This window comes from Crocodylus porosus, unplaced genomic scaffold (assembly GCF_001723895.1).
Source record: "Crocodylus porosus isolate Cpor-Errol unplaced genomic scaffold, CroPor_comp1, whole genome shotgun sequence".
NCBI lineage: Eukaryota > Metazoa > Chordata > Crocodylia > Crocodylidae > Crocodylus > Crocodylus porosus.
The window spans coordinates 58071661-58095879 of record NW_017728886.1 but is presented as its reverse complement, the minus strand read 5'-3'; the positions used below and the strand labels follow the sequence as shown (position 1 = coordinate 58095879).

The following is a 24219-nucleotide window of genomic DNA, read 5'->3' as shown; positions in this document are numbered from 1 at the left end:
AGGTTCAGCTACTCTTCAGACCTCAAAATGCCTGCAAAGGAAAAGAAAGGATACTTGTACCTGTTTTGTTGTTGTGGTGGTGGTGTGTCTGTGTGTTCTTCTTGTAAAGAAATGTGAGAATGAATTCCCCCCACATTACTTCTTCATGACAAGGACACAGTCGACAGCTTTGATTGTACCTGGCAGGCTACCCTTTCTCCAATTCAGGCTTGGCAGTGCAGAGGTTGCAGGTGAAAATTTAGCAAGAAAATAACTGATTATATCATAGAAAGTTCTTTTTAGTAGTATATTGAGTCTTTTTTCTTTAATATTTACTAACCAGCAATGTGAAGTACATTGCCTGTCGTTAGTATAGTGTGGGGAGGAGGGAGAAAAAAAGTCTTCAGTCTGATATAAGAACTCCTGGAAGCCATGTGATCCCATAATGGTGGTTGAAATCACTAAGAAAATATGAAGAGAAATGTAGCAGTTCCCTTGTTCTTTTTAAATTAATATTTCCTTTTGACAGCAATCTTGAGAAACATGACAATGGAAGCGAGAAGAGCAAATCACTGTGTGATAATCACCCTTATATGACTGGGTTCTTAAAAAGAAGCTGCTCAGAATCCAGTGAAGAAAAAAATCCTCCATCTCTTCACTCATTGGCCACCTACCTGGAAATCTATCCTTTTATACCACAACTCCCCAATAAACGATAAGAAAGCTGTAGGGAGCACTTACCAAGCTAAGTTTCTGGATCCTCTGCTGTGGAGGCATCAGTGGCTTCAGTACTGAATTCTCCCAGAATTAATTATCCTAGCATCAAGCTGATGTGGGTTCACTATGAATTGAGGCACAATGATTATGGTCACCTCCTGGGACCATTCCATGAGAGCCTGACCTTTCTCTTTGTCCCTTTGAAGTAACTCCCCCAGGCTTAGAATGAGCTTGTGGGAGGCAGCAGGTTCAGTGCTTCAAGACCTTGCAGAGCATCTTGGTGAGCTCTGCACAGCAGGGGTCCAAAGAAAAGGCACAACCAGACTTCCATTTAATATCATCTTTAAAAAAACAGACTTTAGTTCAAATTTTGCAGTGATGACAGTAGTACATCACCTTTGATCTATCTTTGTAGCTCCCTTTGATTTATACTTTTAAAACATAACATCATCTTTCATGGATTTCACTAGGGATTATTACATCAGTTGCCAAGATGACCTTCTGTAGTAAACTTGGAGCAATGCAATCAAGATCACTCATCTCAACACAGGGCTTTCTTATTTGTTATCATTAACTTATTCAAATACACCACTGATGAGACCTGGGACTAGGAGCGTCCCTGAGAACAGAATGCTGAATGTTATGGCTTTTTAGTTTGTGCTAGTAACATGGGTAGAAACAGAGCAACGAGACAGAGATTAACGGCTGCTTGAGAGTCCATGCTCCACTTCCAGTAGTACAGCCCAGGGTACCTCGTATCCTTGAGATTCTGGTCTGGTCTATAAATGAAATAGCCTTTGGCATAACTGTAGCATCACAGACATCTATAGGGCTTGTTTCTTGGAAGCTCCACTACACAGAGCTGCCCAGAATGGCCATAGTAGCTTCACACTCTTCCCACTATCAAGCTACCATTATTGTCAAGGTTTGTGATTACTGACAGCCTTCATGTGCAGTGCTCCAGACCATGCCATGACAAGAAATGTCTCCTACCTGCCCTTCACCAGGGAGGTTTATGGTCCTGGCATTTCTTGGGGGGCTGCCACTGGCAGTCCCACCAGGCCTCCTGGCAAGGTGCTGTTTTAGGTCATGCCCAGGACCTGGGGTCTCCTCCTTCCCCATAGCCCCAGCCCATACCTCCAAGCACATCCTGGCATGGGAGCTCAGCAGGGAGATGTTCTTCCCCTGCTGGCTGGTGATACAGTGAGTGCCACCTCCAGCTCTGAGAATGGGGCATTAAATGGTTTAAATATATATATATATATATATATATACACATATATATATATAAAAGAAATAGGTGCAGACAGAGTGAGGAGGGTGGCACTCAGTTTGCACATGGAGCTTGGGGAACCCCAACAGCAGGAGGGGTTCATTTTGAGGAACACCAGCTGCTCCACCAAACCAGGATCCAAGAGGTGTGCTGGGGCGTCACAACATCCCCAGCAATGCTAAACACCCTTTTGCTTGGAACACCGGTCAGTGGACAGGACAGGTGTCCCCGGGCAACTGTGGAGAGATCCTGCCACATATGACTGTGGCTTGCCCAGTAGGCCAAGGGGTTGCAGATCAGCAGTTCCACGTCCTCAGTGAGATAGGTAGCCACTGAGGTCTCAGCACTACCTGCTCGATGCTGGCATCTGGTGCCTCTGAACCTCAACATGGAAGCCATGCCTATGGCCCACATTGGCAGTGCCTATGGTAATGGTATCCCACTCTGTTTTGTTAAAGGAGCAGCTGATCCCAATCCCCTAAGCAAACCATCTCATGGATGACCTTCTGTTGCTCAGCCAGCCTTTTGAGCATCAGATATGTGGAGTTCCACTGAGTCTCCACATCCTGCATGACTCTGCTGTGGGACACTCAGCTCTGCCTGTTTGTCTCTCAGCATCTTGCCCCCCTTGAAGCTGCAGTGGAACTAGCCTGCCATCTTCCTGCATTTTGGAATGAGCTGGCTGGTTGTGATGACACCCCCACTGGCACCCCCATCCCCTTCCAAGGCATCCCTGACTATAAGGTGGAATTTTTGTGCGACACAGCGGATGCCAACCAGGTTGGCATCAAGGACCGCCCTGACTATATTGGTCCTGTTGTCAGTGACCATGAACCCATGGGCGAGCTCACCCTGCCTAAGCCATCCCTGCACCTTGCAGTTCATCGCCCCCATGATCTTGGTTGCCGTATGGGACTCATCCATCACCTCCGCTTGAAGGAGAGCCCACCGATGGCCTGACTGATCACATCAGTGCCTTGTGAGGGAGAGGTGGACATGATCTCCACCTGGGCTGCTCCAGATGTTATAAGTGAAGTGTAAGGCCACCTGCAGCCCTGTCTTGTGCAGCTCCTTCCTCAATTACTCCCTGCATGCCTCATACAGGTAGGGCACCACTGTCCTGTTGCAGATGGTACGCACAGGCGTGTGGTATGATGGGGCCATGAGCACCATGAGCTGCCTGAACCCTGGCTGCTCAACTAAGGAGAAGGGCTGGCCATCCAGAGCAAGCATCTCCCCAATGCTCTGGGTGACCTCATTCACCTTTGGAATGCACCCCACTTTCCCTCAGCCTTTCCCCTCCTGGTCCAGGGTGGCCTGCCTCTGTTTCTGGGTGATGGAGACTTTGGAGCAAGGGGGGGACTTCCCTTTGGGCATTCTCCCACTGGTGCCAGGCTGAGGAGGAGCGAGGGCAAGGGGGTGGTGCCTCCTGACATGCATCAGCATCCCTGTGGTGCAGAGGTGTTTCTCGTCCTTGCCCCAGTTGGTCTTGCATCATCCATGCAGGCAGATAGCATGCTTGGGATCATCTGTGACCTCAAAATGATCCCACACTACACTTCCCCCTCGCTTCTGAGGTATGGGTGGGGATCCTGCCTTATCTCCCTCCTCAGCAGTCAGAGGCACAAAAATGGGGGAAGCTGAGCCACCCTCCCCCACAACCTCCTCCACAGTGCCTTCCGGAGAAGGAAACCTGGCTCTAGGGGAACTTTGAGGGGTGTGGAGCAGAAACTCAGATTCCCCCACCTTTCCCAGAATTTCCCTGGCAATGGCTCCTCCTCTGGCACTGGGAAGCTCACACTGGAAACTGAAATTGGGGTGGAGAAGACAGTCATCCTGGTGCTTGTCATGCTGGTGGTGCTTGGGGTTATTATTACTGCTAGTGTTAGCGGAGGTGGGGTAGGTGCAGACACTGCTTCCACTTCCTTGCTACCACTAGCAGCAGAAGCCTCATGCCTACTAGGGAAGAGGGTGCATCTAAGTTGTGGGGGAGGCTTACAGCTCTCCCTCTGCCTTCTCTCATTCCCCTGCCAGAAGACCTGGCACCTGCCTTTCCAGCATGCTTTTAACGTTTGATGTGCTGGAAAGTGTGTGTGTTTGTGTGTGTGTGTGTGTGTAATATATCTTCTATGTGTTTACTATGTCTTCTATCTGCTTATTTGACTATATTATGTGTTTACGATACCTTTCTCTATCTGCTTATTTGACTATATCTGTCTTTACTATATCTTCTTCTGTCTGCTTATTTTACTAGATCTTCTATTTACTATATCTTCTTCTGTCTGCTTATTTTACTATATCTTCTATTTACTATATCTTCTATCTGCTAGGACTGTGTGAAGCTTCAGTCCCTGATTCGATTCAGCCCAATTTGGTGGCCGAATCTCTGGATCCAAATTGAATCAGAGGACCCTTTAATCTCTCCGAATTGATTCAGAGAGATTCAGAAAGATTTTGAGATCCGGACATAGACAGCTTTAAATGTTTTTCTACATAGCTCTAGGTAGCAGGGACTCGTGAGTGCTGCGGTGCTGGGGTGCATGGAGTGTCCCACAGAAGCACAGGGGACTCCCCAGCATGCTTGGCAACAGACCCAGAAGTGGACCAGACTTCTGGGTCTGCCGGAAAGCGCACTGGGGGCCTCCCCCGGGTCCCCCCTGGATCTATGACTGGTGCCTCCTGGGTCTGCGGGGGCACCCAGGGTCCCTCTGTGGTTGATCCCATATCTTGCATCTATAATATTTTGGAAAGGTGTATCCAATTCTTTCCAAAAAAGAGAGACTAGCAGGAGACTGACTAGGAAGCCAGTCACTGCAGCCAGCCAGTACCTTTCACATGCTATTACTTCCAGAGAGACAATCACAAGAGGGACAGAAAGTCTTCACAGAGCCTTATACACTGTTTCTCCATCCCTCCCCCCATGAACAACTCATGCACCCAGCGGCAGGAGCACAGCAGTGGGAGTGCAGCTGAGGGAGCAGCAGGAGAGTTGTGGCGGTAAGCAGGGAAGCTCCCACAGCTGCCACCAGCGCTGTTGGCAGTGAAGGGGGGGGTGGCGAGCACCAACCACGGGTCCGCGACCACCTGCAGCCACCATTGGCAGTGTCAGAAGCAGCCAGCAGGAATTGTGGACTGCCTGCAGACACCACCGGCGGGGTGGTGAGCAGCTATCACCCGCAGGCACTGCTGACAGTATTGGCAGCGCCTTTTTGTGGGGGGTCCACCGCCACGTGCAGAGGCAAAACTTTTTGGATGGTCTTGTTTCATTTCAGAGATGTTTTGGAGCCTTCCCTTTCTTTTCAGATTCAGTGTTTTGGGTGCCAAAATGCCTGAAACACCTCCAAAATGAAATGGCTGCCAAAATTTCACACAGCCCTTTGTCTTTATGCCCTCTCTCCCTGACTGCCCATACACTGCTGCACTGTGCAGAGAGGCACTGCTGCAAAGGAGAAAATACTCCCCTGTACATAGAGAAAAGTACAATTGCTTTGTTGGCTTCCTATTCTCCTCTATTCTAAGTCCCTTTTGCCAGGGGGGTGACTGTCTCATGGAAATAGAGGAAATAAAGATCATACTCTTCCCATACCCTCCATTACTCTAGTACCAGCTCTCCAGATTCAATGATTCAGGAGTGGAGGTGCACAACATTTGAAAGAAGAGCTTTTCAGAAGAAAGGAGATTGGAGGAGATATAGAGGGCATGGAAAGCTCAACTGTAGGTGGATCAGCTCTGCAGACAGTGGCCTTAATAACAAACCAGTTTAACTTAATAGAAAGAGTCCTTTTATGTTATTAAACCACTGACTCTCAACCAGTGTGCTGCCACACTCTGGGCGCCTTGAGAACTTTTCAAAGGTGCCCTGACATGCGGTGCTTCCACAATGTCAGCAGTGTTAGGTGTGCAAATATTAGTTATAAAATAAACCCAGGGATTGGTGGTGCAGGGCACTTATTCAGCACCCAGGACCAGAGAGAATGGGGGTGGGGAGCACCATTCTGCTAACCCCATTCACTCTCCCTTCTGCTAGACATATAGTTGGGTGCAGTCCTGCACTGCTTAGGTCCTGTGGCCAGGTAGAGGCAGTGCAGGGTTTCTCCTTTTACTTCAAAAGCTTCTGGGGGGGTAGGGGAGCAGAACACCAATCTGCCCACTCTACTCACCATCCCCTCCCACCCCCCATACACTTACTGGGGAAGCACTGCTCTGCCCAGGTCCTATGAAGAGGCAGGAGCAACACAGAGCTTCCCCTACTGCAGCAAAGACTTCCGGGGGAGGGGGGGACAGAGGAGATCCTGATACCCCATCAGAGTTGGCACCCAGGGCAGGTGCCCCCTCACCCTACCCTAGTTATGCTCCTTCCAGAACTTTCAATGAGGAATCCGTGGTGTTAAAAACATTCTGACCTGTTGTGATCTTTCTGAGTTTTTAGAACCAGAAAAAACTGCTCTATTATATTTTTCCATAGTAAAAAATGAGTGAAAACTAAGAACTAGCATTTCCTGAAGGGTGCCTCTCATGTAATGCGAAGTGCCTCCAATCTAGTGAGGGGTTTCTTGAATCTAAGAAAGATGAGAACTGCTGTATTAGATAGAACATGAGAGAAAGGAGGGCTGAGAAGGTGAGGAAGGGTTTTGTTGCATGGTTCCTTCATCCCATATAGAAGAGTTAAGAGTGCAGTGTTGCCAACCACAAAAATTCAAAAATCCTAAATTGGATCCTATAAAATCAGTAAATTGCCTCCAAAATCATGGAGGAGGAGTCTCTTCTTAGGAAAAAAGAATTACAAATAGCTTGTTTAGGTTTTTTGTCCTGTCTTTTTATTTATGATTTTTTTCTTCCCCTTCTACTGTGCACGTAGGACAATAGCATTGCTGATTCTCCTAAGCTGACATGCTCTTGGAGACTGCTATGCTTTCACTAGCTGCCCACTGGTGCAAAACCTTCTCCTCAAATGCTAATCTAGCCTGACATCTGCCATGTCTCACCCCAGCTATTAATTGTGCATCCCCAGCCCACAATTAGTTCAGCTTGTCAGCACCTCTACCAATGATTTACTCCCACATCAATTAACTATGTCCCCAGCTCTGGCTGTTTTCCCAACTCTGACCTCTAGTCAGCCCCTTCCAACTCCACCTCCTCAGCTTTTGAGGTTCAGCACCCCCTCACTGAAGCCTGGAGGGAGGATGCAGAGTTTCCCTTTCTGTCCCTACCCAAACTAGTACTGTCGAGCAGAAGAATGTGGGGGAATGGCAGTGAGTAAACAGAAAGGGAAGGAGCAGATTTATAAAAGCTGCCCTGTGGAGCTCTTTCTGCTCCCCCTTGAACAGTATCAGCTGTTTCTTCTCCCATCGTACCCCATCTAAAACTCCTTTCAGCTTCTGAATGGATTTCAGCTTGCCTCCTAGAGCTGTCCTGATCAGCTTGTCCCAGCAGAAAATGGGAAGAGAGACTGGCAGCCAATGAGAGAGGATTTTTTTCAATCTCACAAGGCTGAAATTCAAGTGAGGAAGCAGGAGGAAGTATCATCTAATGTTTTCAACTCCGGCTTCATTAGCAACATTGAGGGAGTCAGGTTGACGAAAAAAGGAAATTCCAAGTTTGTGGGGAAAACTGGCAAGCGTGGAATAGAAGATTGTCAGATTCTGAAAATATGGGATGGGATGGGATGGGATGGGATGGGTTGGGTTAGGTTTTTAAGGGGGGGGGAGGAGAGAAAGAGAAATAATTTTCCTCTTCTCTTACAGACCAGTCTTCAAAGTTGGGAACAGTTAATGAAATATCAAGGAAATATTACCGGAAGTAAAAGCAACTATTATAGAAACATATAGCAACAGAACAATGTAAAACTATATAATAGCAAAAATTGTCCTGTCATTGAAACGTTTCACACCTACCTGCACTTATTGTGAATCTCAGGCTCCCAGGGAATGAAGTAGGACATTTTGCCAGTTTTCATATTTTATTGTAAGTCTCTTGCTATTCAATTTTCCTCTTACACCTCAGCCTCCTGGAGTTCTCAATCTCAGCTTTTGGATTTTTTGAACTAACATCTTGTTATGTGTATATAGGAGAAAAACCATGAACCATAAAGGCTCAAAAAAACAAGGGAAATGAAAAGGAGCCAACACTTAATATTTTGCTATTACCTTATGCTTTGGGGTAGTGTGACTTGATTTTGAATGTTGTGGCTTAAGAAACTCAAAGCAGGAGGTACACAAGGAATGGCAGTTTAGTTCCATAGATACAAATGGTTCAATACTGTGTTTGCTCTGGACAAGACACAAGAAGATTTAGAAAGAAAATTCCAGACCTGTATTGGTGTGTGTTTGGGTATACGCATGCACACATGCACTTTTTGTATATATTCTATACCAGGTTGATTGCTTTGCTGCTACCAACCATTTCTCGATAAAACAATTAGGTAAATAAATGCAACCACTTAGAAATTTATCCAGCTTTTCTACACAGGTGTCTGTTCCCTAAGATGAAGAAAATTCACATAATTGAGAGGAACTGCACAGAGTATGCAATTTGTGCATATTCTTCTTCTGTAACCTTTCTTTTCTCCACTAAGACATGTATGAAAGATAATGAGAGACAGCTTTAGTTTGACAAATAGAAAAGTGGTTTGACTCAGGCCAATCTCATCTAATTATGGTCCCAGAATCAGTAATGTATATAGCATACATAATGCATATACAAAATGCTAACACAATATATGTCGTCTTAAATTCAGTTTTTGTAAGGAATGCATTATAGCAAAGTCTAGAGTCTAAACTAATCAAGTGAAAGTATAGCTGTTGAAAACATAATTTGCTGATTAAAATGAAATTCAGGTGTTTTCTTTCAATGAAAACTATTTTCATTCTATTAAAGTAAACATGACATATAACAGCTGGCAAATATTGAGAAGCAGCAGAATGTTAATACTTCTCAAACACATCCAGAGTGTACTTTGAAAGATAAACCACTTAAATGTATTCGTTTCCTAGTATTACAACATTTGGGAAACAGGTGTGAAGTATATAGTAAATCCAACTTTCAAACATGTTCATTCACACAGTACATATGCAATCATTGGTAATGTTCAAATACTAAAGAACATGGATTCTGTGTTACCTTCTGTGAAGTGCCTAAAATTACTCAAGTGACTATAGACAATTTTGAATACTTAGGGCTAGATATAATGAAATATTTATATACCTAGAATCATAAAGATTAGTGTTGGAAGGGACCTCAGGAGACCGTCTAGTCCAACCACCTGCTCAAAGCAGGATCATCCCCAACTAGATCATCCCAGCCAAGGCTTTGTCTAGCTGGGTCTTAAAAACCTCCGAGGATGGAGATTCTACCACCTTTCTGGGGAACCTGTTCCAGTGCTTTACTACCCTCCTAGTAAGAAGTTTTTCCTAATAACTAACCTAAATTTCCCCTGCTATGACTTAAGACCATTGCTCCTTGTTTTGTTCTCTGCCACCACTGAGAACAGTCTACTAGCTCCAATTGTAGGTGCTGCATTACCCTTGGCCCCTGGCGTGCAGTCCTAAATTCAGAGCTGGGCACCTCACAACCCTCTGCAGCATGTGAAGAGAATTAAGCACCTCAAAATGGGGTTTAAAAAAAAAAGTGTGCTGGGTGAGAAGCCACTTAGAGATAATCAATAGAGAACCTCAAGGACAGGGCTGTGTTTGAACTCCTACCCCTCTTTTGACCTTTGGCTTGTGACTCAGAGCTGCAAAGGAGGCATCTCCATTCACTCAAGAACTAGAACCTGAAGTCCTCCACCAAAGGAAAACACCTACAAGTATTTTTTGAAAGAACAGAGCAGGGGTCACTCTTTTAAGAATTCAGCTGCAAGGAGGACCTGCCTGTCTTCTACGTACTGGCCCAATGGTGACAGCACTCTCACAGGAAATGGGACACAGGTTCTACTACCTCCTTGAGTTTCTCTGGATTGGAACCCACATATCCCATGAGACTGCCCAAATCTCCAGGTAGCAACCTCTGCCCCTCCTGTTGAAGCTAGACCACTGTTAAGAAAGGAATGCAGGAGTCAAAAGGCCAGGAAGAGCAAGCTCAAGCAGGCATCTCACCCTAACTCAGTGGTCGGACTCCCAGCTGAATAGAGTTACAAGTTCTGGCCGCCAGCCTTAGGTTTATTTCTAGTTTTTTATCCAGTTACTTTTTAACCTAGGGGGAACATACTACAATCCCTGACTTCCTGCTTCCATGCCGAGTATCCCAGCCACTAGCCTACAGAGTCAAGCTCCCACTTGCTTATTTCCTTTCTGGCCTAACACACCTTACATTCTTGCTGTACAATGGCGTAACTTCAACAGGAGGCTGGAGGGTGCCTCCCCATCCAGCCTTTTCATTAGACTAGTGGTTATAGCACTTGCCTGTAGAGGAGAATGTGAAGGAAAATGTGATCTGGCATCCTTGCAGCCTAAAAAGAGCCTAGGGATCTTCTTCCTACTTTCTGAGCAAGTGCTCTAAATCACTGTGTTCTTACATAAAAGCCAGGCAACAACAGTTGCTCCTGTTGCCATATTTTTAAATGTAAGTGGTTGTGGCTGCTTTGTTTTGTGCTGAACTCAATGCTATCAGGATGCACTTGACAAACTCAGAGCATACCTAGTGGATTGGACTCCCTTCAGGAGATAAAGCACTGCTCTGCCTAGTTCTGTATCCCAATAAGACTTAAGCACAAGGTAGGCACCTAGTCATTTAGATCAAGGCAGCTCTGCACACAGGAGAAAAAAGGCAAAATGGCAAGTATCTAGGGAAGTCCCCAGTTAAAAGAGGCATTGAGTGCATTTAGATACTTCCAGAGTTAGGCAACCTCCAAGCAGGGATTTTTAAATTACAATTTTGGATCTAAAGTACACCAATTTTTGCATCTCCTGCTGATGTCAATGAGGGAACAACATATAGAATATGTTCTTATTAAGCTGTTTTGAATTAAAATATGATGGCTCTTCCAGCTCATAATACCTCAGTAACTTCCCCTCAAGGTTAATGGGAATTTCACAATGTAATAATGGAAGAATGGTCTCTAAAAAAGTATCCCTACTGGTATATCTATCTGATTAAGGTTTTCTTTGTTCTTAGAAAAAAGGAAAGGTTGCATGGGCCGAAAACCTCGTAATGCATGTGGTGCAGTTACGTAGGACTTTGTCAGCAGGAGTTGATTCCGCATACTTACCAATGAAAAATAAACACAATGTACTTCTTTCTAGTACAAATACCTCTAATCATATTCCTATGTTATTTGGAAGTGACATTAATCTTTGCCACTTGGAATGTAACCAAAACAAAAAGACTATATTTAAGTTAAAACTCTGAATCAGTCATGAGGCTTTTAGCAGAACTAACTGTCCATAGAACTTCTTTGTATTTGGAAAATGCTATTAAATTTAATATATTGGTCTGTGCAAGTACTAATGTTTGCATATGAGGATTATAAGAAAAAAAACAGTATTCAGGCTACTTTATTTTTCCCAATGTAATGTATAATAAATGTTATGAAACTTAAATAACTTTGTATTAATCAAAATGGTGAAGTTGGCTTAAAGACTTAAGTAAAAGTTGTCATTATCTAACTTGTTGCAACAATTACTGTAATATTTGTGAAATTATCACTGTGCGTGCTACTTTAGACTGCAGGGAGGTTGTAGTTCAATTTTAATAGTTTAAAACAAATCTTTACCAGTAACAGTGTTATTGTTTTTCATTTAGTATGTTACATTTTGGAATGCACAAATAATTTATTTAAATAAATGTATATACAAGTATGACGACAGAAAACTCTACAGAATTCAGTACAACGACTGCATGCACTGAGGAATGTTAAACTCCAATTTATCTTAGAGCAATGAAATAGGCATTGAAAACTAGCAAAAGGTTGACGATGCATTGTAATTTCCATCACCACATAGAAGGGTCTTCAAACCTGTAACACATATTATGGATTAAAAACACATTAAATATGTTAGGAAGTCTTTTTTAAAGCCTTAAGGCTAGAATCAAATAGAAGTTTCACTAACTAGTGATATTTAACATTTAAAAATTATAAAAATTTTCACTTCAATGAAACTGACATTTTTAGTTAGTTCACATTTTTACTGTGATCTTTGAATATTGCAGTGCTCATCTTGAAAATGTGTGGAAACTAGATTAAATCCACACCCATAACTATAAAAATGCACCCTGCAGTGCTGTTGCTGCTTTGATGCTGTGACTTGTTAGCACTAAAACTCATTGCAAAATGATATTATATGAATAGATAACACTTATTGCATCTCTCCTCAAATACAATGCCATGTTAAGATATAAATGTATTAGGAGACATTTTAGCTCTAAGCAGTAAGATTGACATTTTTCAAAAGAGGAGTTTTGCAAAAGTAGTCAAGCTATACAGCTCCTTTCCCACAATTTAGTTTCTTCAAAAACTCAACCTGAAGTAAGAGCAATAACTACAAAAGTTTTACGGTGGGTATTACAGTTCAATATTTTAGCAAATTTTTAAACATGACAAGTAAATTCTGAGGAAAGAATTTCACCTTTCATATTCGTGTATGCAGATATTTGTCCTCTGTGCATATGGAAGGATATAACTGAGACAGACTGTACACATGCTTCATGATCTACAAGATGAAAACCAGGGCACTTGCACAAGATTTTAACACGGGAGCTATTCATATAATAAATCAATATTTCCCTTTATTCCCCTGAACTTTTACTTCCTACTCCTCTGGGAGGTTTTCTGTTTTGATGGCCATATATACAGTTTTAATTCAAGACACTTATTTCTACTATTATGTGTGTAAGGGGATTTACGACCCATGTGTAATTCTATTCTACCTTACTATTCTACCTGAAAAACAGTTACTATAAAAGGTGGATGGATTTTTTTCCTTCCCACTGTTGGAGTTTCTGGGGTTTTGTTTGTTTGTTTGATGAATAAACAGATGGCATTAATGAAATTTCAGGGACTTGAACATAGTGGGATAGGTTCACTTAGACAAGGATCTCACTTTCTCACTGTTAGCTAGCAAGAATGTGGGCACCAACAGTGACCCAGCTTGTCTAAATGCCATTCAGCTGTTTGTAACACTACATCAATTTGGTGAAAAAGATCGTTTGTACACAAGTCATGAAATGTGGCCGACTACTATGGATACACCCACAGGAAATTCTGTTTATTGTCCAACTGGCAGCATATGCATCTGTTTATTAAATATATCCATAATTAGATTGCTTCAAGCCTACAACTACTTCCAAGCAGCTTTTAATTTTTTATTAACATTGCTTTATCTTGCTGTTATTTAGACGATTCTATCCAAGGGTTTAAAACTAAAAATCTCTTCCTTCCAGTTCTTCCACTTCAAGGGCATGCAGATTTATTATTTTGCTAATTAATTTTAGGCTATCAGCATAGGTCTATTATGCTTATATTTATTATAAATAAAGCATTGTAGCACTTGTGACTGGGTAGGGAAGAGTAATATGGAGAACTAGATTATTCTACTTACAATGCTCCTTGGATAATTAGCACTGCAAATCACTAATATTTCACTACAGTTTAGATATTATATAAATGAGTATACATTAAAATGAATGGGCATAAACATCTGCACATACGCTACCACTAGGTGCTCTTCATCATCATAATCATAACCTGGTACTGTCACTCTGAAGAAAATATTTTCCTGTATTTAGGTCACTGTCCCTGAAGTCCACTGAATGAACAACTGAGATTGATGTAATCTGGTATTCTGGTGACAGAGAACTTCCTGGACTGGGCTCATGTTACATGTATACTTAACATTAGACAGGTGAATATTCTTGTTGATCTTGGTCGCATTGACTTATGGAGCAGAACTGGTTTTAGACTTAGGGTTAGGGGGTATATTTGCATCTTATATACCAGTGGTTTTCAACCTTTTTTCAACTGATAGGGTACAAACCCCTGTGTAAATTTCAAATGGAGGTGCAGACACCTTTGAATTGTAAATGTGGGTATTCACATATTTTTGATTGATCATAGTAATCTTTCAAGGACCCCTTAGACATAGCCTACAGATCTCCACAGGTCCACAGATCACAAGTCGAAAACTACTGCTACACACTAGTGACATAGCTACCGTAAAAACAGTTTATTTCTACAACAGAAGTGTTATCAACAAGCTTTTCAAAAGGACCAGTCAAAGTTTACATTGTGTATGTTCTTAGCAAGGATTAAGATCACAGGAAAATAAGATTGGAAAGGACCCTCTAGAAAAAAAAATATTTCCCATCAAAAAAAATAAACTTTACTGAATTGAGGGGAAAGTATAATTTTTCAAGACTGTTAAATTTCAGCCATTATTGCAATAGCATATTTTATAACTTACATACAAAAATCACCTAAATGAACATAGGCAGAGAGGCTGAAATGCATCCCTGTGAAGAGTGACAGCAGTATTGCAGCCATGAAGTACCACTTTTCCCCTCAGTAATCAAGTTCAAGATGGATTACAAGACATGCCTAGACTTTCTAGCGGTCCTCTACAGTTATAATATCATTTTGTAGCTATTAAAATTATACTGATATCATTAATTAAAACTGTAAATCAAATCAATTACTATGGTGTTTTGAATGGTGTCATGAAAAATTAAGACAAATCATGGGCTTTCAGATTTCTGACTGACAAAAGTAAAAAATGCATAACTTACAATCTTATGATTTTTTTCATGTAGGCACAAAACTCATGAAAAATATTATTTTTTAAAGATAGTTGCAGTATGTAATCTCCATGCAGATTAATATTTTGTTTTCCTACTGAAAACTATTGTTAAGGGAAGCCAGGATTTCAGAAAGTAGAAGTATAATTTAAATCAACAATTAACAGGGAAATACTGTATGCCTCAAATTGTTCCTTGTGTTTCAGAATAAAGACAAATTGCTGTGACAAGTAAGGGTGGAATTCTGTGCATTTACAAACATTCTTCCCTTCTTTTTTTAATACCAAGTACTGGTCACTGCCAAAAGTATTGAACTACATTACATTTGAACCAGAGGTCTGATTTACCATGGCATCTCCTATGTTTCTAGGCAGCTTGTGGGTTGTGTGTGGTTTTTTGTTTTTGTTTCTTTGTTTTAATAGTGGAACATTTTTAATAAAACAGACATTAAAATACAGTATTTTAACTGTTGCTGCTTACATCTTTTCAGCCTATGGAAAATATTTATGAATTAAGTGAAACTGTTACATTTAAGTTTGAAATAAAAATGATCAAAAATACTTCTATACGTACCTAGATCGAGGAACATTTTCTGTGCTTTCTCTCAACAAAAGATCAGAAATCAGTGTCTCTGGGCTTGATCTCTTTCCATATCTATTGAATAAAGAAAACACTATTTTTTCATATCTCTTGCAGATCTTTACTGAGAAATCATACAGAGCAGAAGACTGCTTCAGAAAACATTTTGGTTGAATACAATTTGATTGTATGAGAACATCTCTCTTTCAGCATCGTACTAGCTAGAAGGATAAATATGTTGAGTGATGAAACCATAAAAAGGTGCATCTACACTGCTCAACAGCGCTCTCAGGGATGGCTGTTCCAGAGCTGCCTCACCGCCCTCATTTCCCAGCTGCCAACAGTTGCATGTTGGGCTTCAACCTGGCTATAGGGCATCTGCCTATGGATGCTATTGGGATCTCTATGGGCTTCAGAATGGCCCCTCAAGTTGACCCCAGAGCAACTTCACGATCACCTTTTCAGCTTTGGCAGATAGGAGAGGGAGTAGGTAGCCATGGTATGGCATCCTTCCACAAGATCACCATGTAAGAAGTGTAAACATGCCCAGAAAGACTCCTCACAAAGAGGGTTTTCCATAATTACCTTGTATATGCTACATGATGAAATTTGGACATTCCTAACCATTTCTTTATGTGATAGTCTTGATTAATAATCTAAACCAGCTGAAACTTTCAGTCTTTTTAGACTCAAGCACCTCTCATTAGATTCAAAGCACCTCTTGGAAAATGCCAGCCCTTAATTTTCAGTCACTTTCTTACCACAAAAAAATAATAAAGATGTTTTTCTGTTAAAAGAACTCAGAGACCACAATAGGTCAGAATGTTTTTAGCACTATGGATTCCAGTTTGAAGTCTCTGGGTATATTTTGTGAATCATGTTTGCATACTTGTTACTACTGTTAGGTGTGCAAACATGATTCACAAAATGGCACCTGAAGCACCCTTGAAACCATCTCAAAGCACCCCAGGGTGCCTTGGCATCTAGACCAACGCCTCTTACTGATGTGTGCATGTGAGAAGGGGACAGCATGACATCGTATCCACAGTATACAATCCTTTCCTGCAAATTCAATAATAAAAAGTATAATGTATTACAGGCACCAGCTTTTCAGAAGTTGCTATGAATCAACCTTTTTAAAATCAGTTCTCCTTAGGTTCTCTCTCGCCCCCAAAAATTAAGTTACCCAAATTCATTAGTAATTTTTTTAAAAACTTGGACATAGCATATGGGTTTTCTGTTTTCATTTTTCTTTTTTTATTTTAATCATCATGTCTTTTCAGTAACATAGTATGGACAATTGTCATCTGGCTCAACCTTCATTCAATGTATATGACAAATGTTTTCTATTTCTGCATTTGAAAAGATGTGAAGAACCGATTATTTAGTAGTTAATAGGAAAAAACAAGTGCAAATCCTGTTGCTCATGAAGTAACTGGCCCTCCCTTTCCCTGTCCTGAAAGCAGTAGCAATCATGAGCAATCAGCTTGACAGGTTCTCCATCACTGCAATGAATCATTAGATTAACACAATTAATGATAACCGCAAGAGAACACTTCCATCGCTGAAAAGGATTAAGATCACAGTTTATGATTTGGCTGCATACCTGGCTGAAATCCTAAATGTAAATGTAAAATGTAAATGTAATGTTACAGGCAAATACTTTCTATGTGCATGGTACAAAATCCAGGTCCCACTGCAGTCAAATGCAGACAGAATATTGAGTGAGGTAAGGACTTTGTCCATTGCCCATAAGGTGGTTCTTCTCTTTACATTGCAGAAAATAAATTTTCTAAAAAAAATTCTCGATATGATTTATATGTTGATTTTCACTGTATATGTAAACACTTGGTTTGTTGTCATTATATTTAAATGACTGCATCTCTTTTCATTGCCTTAGTCATTTTAGAATGTTATCCATACTTCAGAAAGGAAACAGTATCAGTTTCAAGGTTTCAAAGCAAAATTTCTAGATATAAATGAACTGAAAATGAATATCTGAAAAGAACCAGCCATACATAGTGAAATGCTATTAGAGTAATGCAATCAAGCATGATGCCGAATCAAATGCCTTATGCTTCATCAACACAAGTCTTTGTTTCTAGTCGCCTACTCCAATTAACATGGATGTGACCATGGCCTCAACTAAGGAAGAATCTAATTCCCCTCATTAAAAAGATGTGTTTTTAAAAAAACTGATCTAACAAATTTAAAATGTCATCCAGCAGCCCAGAGTCTGACAAAAGCAACATTGATCTTGATGAGCATTTTTTTCTGATTAAGGACTAGAGAGTATCACTTGCAAAAAAAAAAAAAAAAAAAGATACATGGGTCAGATCAGAAGATACTTACTTGATACACACAGGCCCTGGACAGATGAACAGTTTACACAGATATATTTAATATTAGCATTTATTTAGAGAGTGGAACGACAATTCAAACCCCTAAATCAGGAGAACTTCACACAGTCCAATGGACTAAAAGAATTTAGGGTAAAACTCTACCAGTATAAGTTACATTAGTTTAGGTTTGGTCTGTCTACATCCATCCTGGAGTAGCCATTTGCAAACGCAAACAGGCTACTGAATGTTTCTCTGCTGCCTAATGGTGAAGAGCAGCAATAACTGCCTGGAATAGCTGCCCATAAGATTCACCCTGGAATAGCTGCCCATTCTGGCTCTTATAGAACTTGTGCAGATATAAGAAACCAAAGTAAACCACTCCAGGGTATATGTTTATCTGTCCTGGGCCACAGCCTCCCTGACTCCCATTCTGAGGTACACAGAGTTTGTCTATTTCCTAGCCAAGGTTACACCATCACAGGAGGTACTGTTGCAACTACATCAAACCAAAAGAATCAGTCCACTTGGGAAAAAGAACAACAGAAGTTAGATCCTATATTGTTAAATGTTTGAGCCTCAAGTATTTCCCACCATTCCTGTTATTTAGGAGACCCCTTCTCATTGTACTAGAACAAAGACAAGAAAAACCAACTGCAAACCAGGGCTGAACACAAAAGAATTGGTTGCCACTGGAGAAAATCCATTGTAAAGTCTTTGTGCCACAGGAGAGGATCTTTTCCTCCTACCTGTGTGACACAATTCAGAGACATTAGAATTAAAATAGTTCAACTAATTATTCACTAGTTGAAAAATATCTGAAGCATCTCTTTCCTAAGGCCTTAAAAAACCAAGGCAACACTTGCCAGTACTGTTTGGTGGTCAGTTTGAGACATTAAAGCCCAGGAGGTTTTCATAACGCACAACTCCAGTTGAAATCATGTGGATTTGAGGGTACACGTAATTTCCTAGGAGTATCTCAAGTTGGGCAAAAAAAGCCTCTTTTGGAAATGTAGGCCTGAGCATTCAAATCCTACTGAACAGAAAACAAGAGTGCTCTTGGTCTGTTGCAGGAGGTGTTCAGAATGTTGCAAGATCAGGCCCGCACGATAAAAAAAAAGAGGGTCTGCATGTAATAAAAGCTTTTTTCACAATGACTATTTTGTGAGAGTGTGAAACTGAAATAATCTGGTATTACTAGAAACCCATATTATCTAAACTAGTTCAGATATATCTAACCCTACAGCCCACCCCAAACACACACAAGTACCCCTCCAGAACACCTTAATCAGAGATTCTTCCAATGGAAACATGGAAAAAAGTTTCACATACAAGGGCAATTTGTGATATGGCTATAGGCAGCCTAAGGGATAACAGATGGCAATGATCACCTATAAGGGAAATGAAAGCAGGAAGGGAAAGGTTAGGAATAGGAAGTTGCAGATAGCATGAAGTGGCAAGGTGATTGTAGGAAGGCAATTGCTCATAAGTAGCAGGTGCTTCAAAGGGAACACAGGAGCTGAAAGGATGAGACAAGGACCCAAGGGTATCGGAAACATTGGAGGAAATGAAAAGCAATCCTAGAGAGAGGTGTAGTGACGAAGGACTCTGTGGGCAAATGGAGGGGACAGCAGGTATGGATAGCACTAAACCCTTAGAGGGACAACAAAAGACCTTGGTTAGGGCAGCACAGTACAAAGAGGGATAAGGCATGTAATTACTCATGGCAGTCAAAGGCACACAAGATAAGCAAGTAATAGAAGAACAAACAGAAAGCTCTGAATTTCTTCAAATACATTCACTAATACTTCAACATGTGTTTGGTGAGCTGCAAGTTTGCAGTAGGGCTACCGGGCTCCAAGGCCACAGGAAAGGTGAGAGGTCAGATGCAGCTTGCTCACACTCACTCACTTGTGCAAGGGGAAGTACTGAGCCCATCTCCAACCCTCTCTTCCTGCTTTAAGGTCCTTCTAATTCCTGAGCTGCTGGCATCCACAGGCTTAGAACCGGTCTTTAAAAATTAATGTCATCTAAGTACTAAGTAAAATTATCTGAAGTTTCTACTGGAGAGCTTTGTCTTTGAAAACACTCTTCACCATGACAGATCAAAAATTCTAAAGGTATCGTGGGTACAAATATATAAAATAGAATATTACGCTAGTTCCTAGGTCAGCTGTATGCCACAATATTTTCTTACTGCAGTAGCAGAAGTTTCCAAGGGTAAAAATGAACTTTCCAACTGCAAGCAGTTTGCTCTGGTACCAATAGTGCACTGACCAAAAAAAACCAGTCCATCTTTATTTTTGTTTTTTATTAAGTCCCATTTAGGACTCCATTCACTCTTCTGATTATAGTGTAGTCCTCTCCAGAAAATGACATTGTGACATGGTTCTACATTAACTGTCTCTCAATTCCAAACAAAGCTACTCCCTTTAAAAGTTAAATGTTGTTTTTTTCTTCTAACTGCCACCTAGAATACAAGGCTCCAATTTGTTTGTTTGGGGGGGTTGTTGTTTTTTTGGGGGGGGCGGTTAGGGGTCTGCTGCATACTTTATCCTCAGTAAATATTTTGGTTAATCTAGTCTATTTATTATGCACACAATAGAATGAAATCTAGCTTGCTCTCTTAATTATAGATTGGCTTTGCAGAATAAAGATTAAGAAGAATACACCTTTATTTCTTGGCACTAAAGGAAGCAAAAATAAATATGAAATGCATGCAAGCAGTGGGTCTACTGAATCAGGTTATAACATTTTTATGTGGTCACTTCTCAAAATAAAACAACAGCTCAAACATTATCTAATGATTAAATCAGCTGACAGAGAACTTGCATCTGACACGTGAGATATGAAAGAAGAGGTAGGAGAGATCAATGTAAAAACTCACATGTCTGAAAGATGGAAGAGATGACAGGCAGAGTGGAAAGATAATTTTGTCAGGTGCCAGAGGTCCAGATGAAAAGTTATCAGATCACAGGCTAACATGAGTACCATATATACAGAATAGCAAACTGAAGATGTGTCTTTAAAAACGTGGGGCTAAAGAGCAGTTTTGTTGCAAGTCCCTTCATCTGCCATCTCTGACATTGGTGCCATACCAGACAATGTCATCATTTTGCTGGGAAGGCTCTCAGTTAAAAGATATCCTTCCTTCTAATTTAATTCTTCAGACTTCAAGAGGACACAAACCAATGAAAATGTAATTAGAGCTATCTCGTCCATTTCTGATACTAAACAAATTGAATGATAATTCAAGCTTTTCTGGGCCAAATGCTGTTCAGGGGTCTCAAGCAAAGTGCATTTCTCTGTTAACCAGAGGAGCTAAATTGGACTGACTCTTCCAAATAAAGGGATTTACTTGGAACTTGGCTGTACACCTGGCTGTATTTTTACCTTTCACTTCAGTTTAACTTTTTACCAGACTTCTACTAGTTAGGCTCAGTCCTAGATCCCTTTTCTAAGGAAAGGAAGGTTTGGTAGGTTTGCGTTCTGGTGCAACTTTTTCTTCAGTCGTACCTACTAGGTTAAGCAGCTGTTAAAAACACAGGATTTCTGAATTACTACAGGACTTCAACAAGAACACATGTAAGTTCTCCAAGAAACTTATTAGATGTAGTAGTCACAACGGAAGTGTAAAAGTGGTTTTCTTCCTCTGCCTCACACTTTCGTGCTCCAAGTTGGTTATATTTTATTTCCCTCTCTCCTGTGTCCTACTGCTTATGTTCATGTCCAAACTATGTGTGTTAAAACCTGACAAGACTGAATGAAATCAGGCTCAGGTTGATACAGCTCTTTTCCTTCCATTACTGTCCGCATCTTCTGTGCTTAAGCTAATGAAGTGGCGAGCGTTAAGAGTACTGACAGGGCTGTTTTACATCTCCCCCAGATTCCCAATAGACCATGCTCAGGACCTTATGCCAAGTCTCAACCTGGAGCAGGGTGAGATGGCTGTATTTTACACCTGGCTGGTGTGAAGAACCCATCATTCATAAGTCATACTGGAGTTCAAGCAACACTCCACATAATGTTGATTGCCGACTGCTGTATATAGGGAAGAAACTTCTCACGCAGAGAAGTGTCTGACACATTAATTTATTTCCCCTTTTTTCTAGGGATCAAGATTCAATTCTCCCGTGAGTCACCTTTTGTCCCATGTTTCTTACAGACCTGGAGAAGAGGTATGCTGAGGAATACAAAGGTCTCCTCCCCACAGGACAGCCTAGCCTAATCTACCCTCCATTGCCATGCTGGGATGCACATTGCCTTACCTCTGCCTTGTGATGAGGTTGATGTAGTGCCTCAGTGCCGAGTAGTATCTGGCCATGTCCTCTGCTGGTGCATCCTCTCCAGGATTGTCCGGTTTGGATGGATAAGCCTCTGCCAGTGTCCCCAAGCAGATCAGCAAGGACAGGGCAAAAGTCAGCACGGACAGCCACAACCTCATGGTTCCCTGCATCTGCACAACACCGGGGGTTGGGGAAAAGCAGCGGAAAAGAGCATTAAACTGTATGCGTGTGGACAAAACTTTGTGAAAGGAGACAGAAGTCAGCAGGCACCGCACTGCTTTTCTCCTCAGAAGATCCCCCGGCCAAGCGCTCCGGGCTCACGCCCGCCCGGCGCAGCCAGCAGCGAGGAGCTGTCCGGCGGCCTGCTCCACATGCAGAAAGGCTTGGCGGGCAGCCGAGAAAGTTTGAGCGCCTTCTCTCCAGCCCGCACCTTGCTGAGGGGACAGCGCAGAGCCTCGCTCACCTTACTCCTCCGGGAGTCGCTACCAGCTACTTCCACAATTGGATTTTGGGGCCGGGGGAAGCGGCAAACTGCGGCCGACCCAGGAGGGTGCAGGCATTAACCCCAGGGGCCGGTTGCAGGGGGGCGCGCTGGGCAGCGCCGGGCTTGGGGCGGGGCGGGCCGCTGCGGCGGGAGCGGGGAGCGCCCGAGGCTCCCAGCTCGGCGCAGGAGCGGGGACAAGTCCTTCCCGCGCCCCGGGACGGGGGAGCGGAGGCTCGGGCAGGGCGGGCTGCTCGGGGCCGCCCGTACTCACGTTGCTGTCGGGCAGCCGAGCTCTCCCTCCTCCTGCAGCCTCTCGCCCGTGGCTCGGCGCTGCTGTGTGCAGCTCCGCGCCTCGCCCGGGTTTTTTATGGCTTGCCCGGCGAGGCGGGAGGGGCCTCGGTGGCTCCGGTCCCACCCCGCCTGCGCCCAACCCCGGCGCGGCGCGGGCTCCGGCTGCCCCTCCGGCGCCCCCGCCCTTCCCGAGCGGGCTCGGTGCCGGCCCCGCTGCCCGTGCCCCTTGCATCGACTCCAGCCCTTGACGGAGGACCCAAGAAAACCTGGCCTTGGCACCCGGGTCCTGTGAAAACCCAGAAACTGGCCCAGCACAACGAGCAGGCGCTGGGGCCACCAGCACAACTACAGGAGTTTAGGGTGCCCAGGAGAGCTGAGCCAAGATTGCGCCCTGTGTGGACATGCACATCCAAATGAAAAGGGACCTCTTCCCCTAGAGCAGGGGTTGGCAACATTTTGGGGCAGAGTGCCAAACACCCCTGCAACCTCGACTTGGAAGATGTTGGTGTGCCAGGGGCAGATGCCAGCGGAGCCAAAAGGGGATCCCTGTTGTGGCCGCACAGCCCCAGCCCCTTTCCAACCGCCCACCTCAAGGTGCACGTGCCAAGCAAAACACCTTTGCGGGCCATGCTCTGGCACGTGTGCTAGTGGCTGCCGACCCAGCTGTAGAGCTTGCACTGGCTCCACAGCACACTGGCTCAAAGCACACGAGGTTTGACCAGAACAAGTTGTATGACAGCAGCAACAAGGGGATTCATATGGCTCCTAGGAGCATCTGGGACCTCTCGAGCACAGATTGAGATTTCACAGAAGCAGGATGTTGTTGGCTGCCCTGGCTCCCCTGCTTCACCTGTGGCAGGTTAGGGTGTTAGGTCTGCGTGCGCCAGGACTGAGGGTAGTCTTAGGTAGAGTTTTTTTAGAGTATGGTTATATGTGACAGTTTGGAGAGGGATGATCCTTCCTCAGGCAGAGGGTTGGACTAGAAGACCTCAGGAGAAGCCCTACTTCTCTATGACTAATACCTATGCATTTTGGTCTCAGAAAACAGCAACTGCACATCCATTTGCCAGCCTCTCAGGCTTCATTCGCAGAGCTACAGAAAAAATAACAGCCAGTAGTCTAAGAAAATAGGAAAAATGTATGTTAGTAAATGAAGTGATCCGAGGACTTTCAAATCAGGTGTTTCTGATTAGCTGCTCAAATCAGGTGATTCTGGTTAGTTGCTCATTTTTTTATCCTCCTATTTCTGTTCTGGTAACATGGTATTTTATTTTTTGTCTTTAGATTTAAATAAAACAACAAAATTATAAATATGAGTAGTAGACACCCCATCAATTACTTTTAAGACTATGAAATAAACCCAGAAGATTAAAAAAATGGACAGAAATAAACTCAACTTATTCTGTTAAAAAGGTTGCTGTCTACCCACCAGCTACTCCAACATAGTCCAACATAGCTACCCACCAGCTACTCCAACATAGTCCAGCATAGAACATAGTCTCAACATTTCCACAAAACTAAACCCCTACCAAACTTTATTCTTTC

The 24219-nt window shown here is 42.8% G+C and overlaps 1 protein-coding gene across 2 annotated transcripts; it reads right to left on the bottom strand.

Moving 5' to 3' along the window:
- NPY (neuropeptide Y) lies at positions 1-22762 on the bottom strand. 2 transcript variants are annotated; one of them, XM_019534703.1, is made up of 4 exons: positions 22655-22762; positions 21882-22069; positions 15269-15349; positions 1-31 (listed from the first exon to the last, which is right to left on the bottom strand). In XM_019534703.1, the coding sequence occupies exons 2-4, from the start codon at positions 22067-22069 to the stop codon at positions 16-18; spliced, it is 285 nt and encodes a 94-aa protein (XP_019390248.1). In that variant the 5' UTR covers positions 22655-22762; the 3' UTR covers positions 1-15. The 2 variants fall into 2 exon arrangements, with proteins under 2 accessions (XP_019390248.1, XP_019390245.1); XM_019534700.1 differs by lacking the exon at positions 1-31 and adding an exon at positions 11547-11921.
- Positions 22763-24219: the final 1457 nt, after the last annotated feature.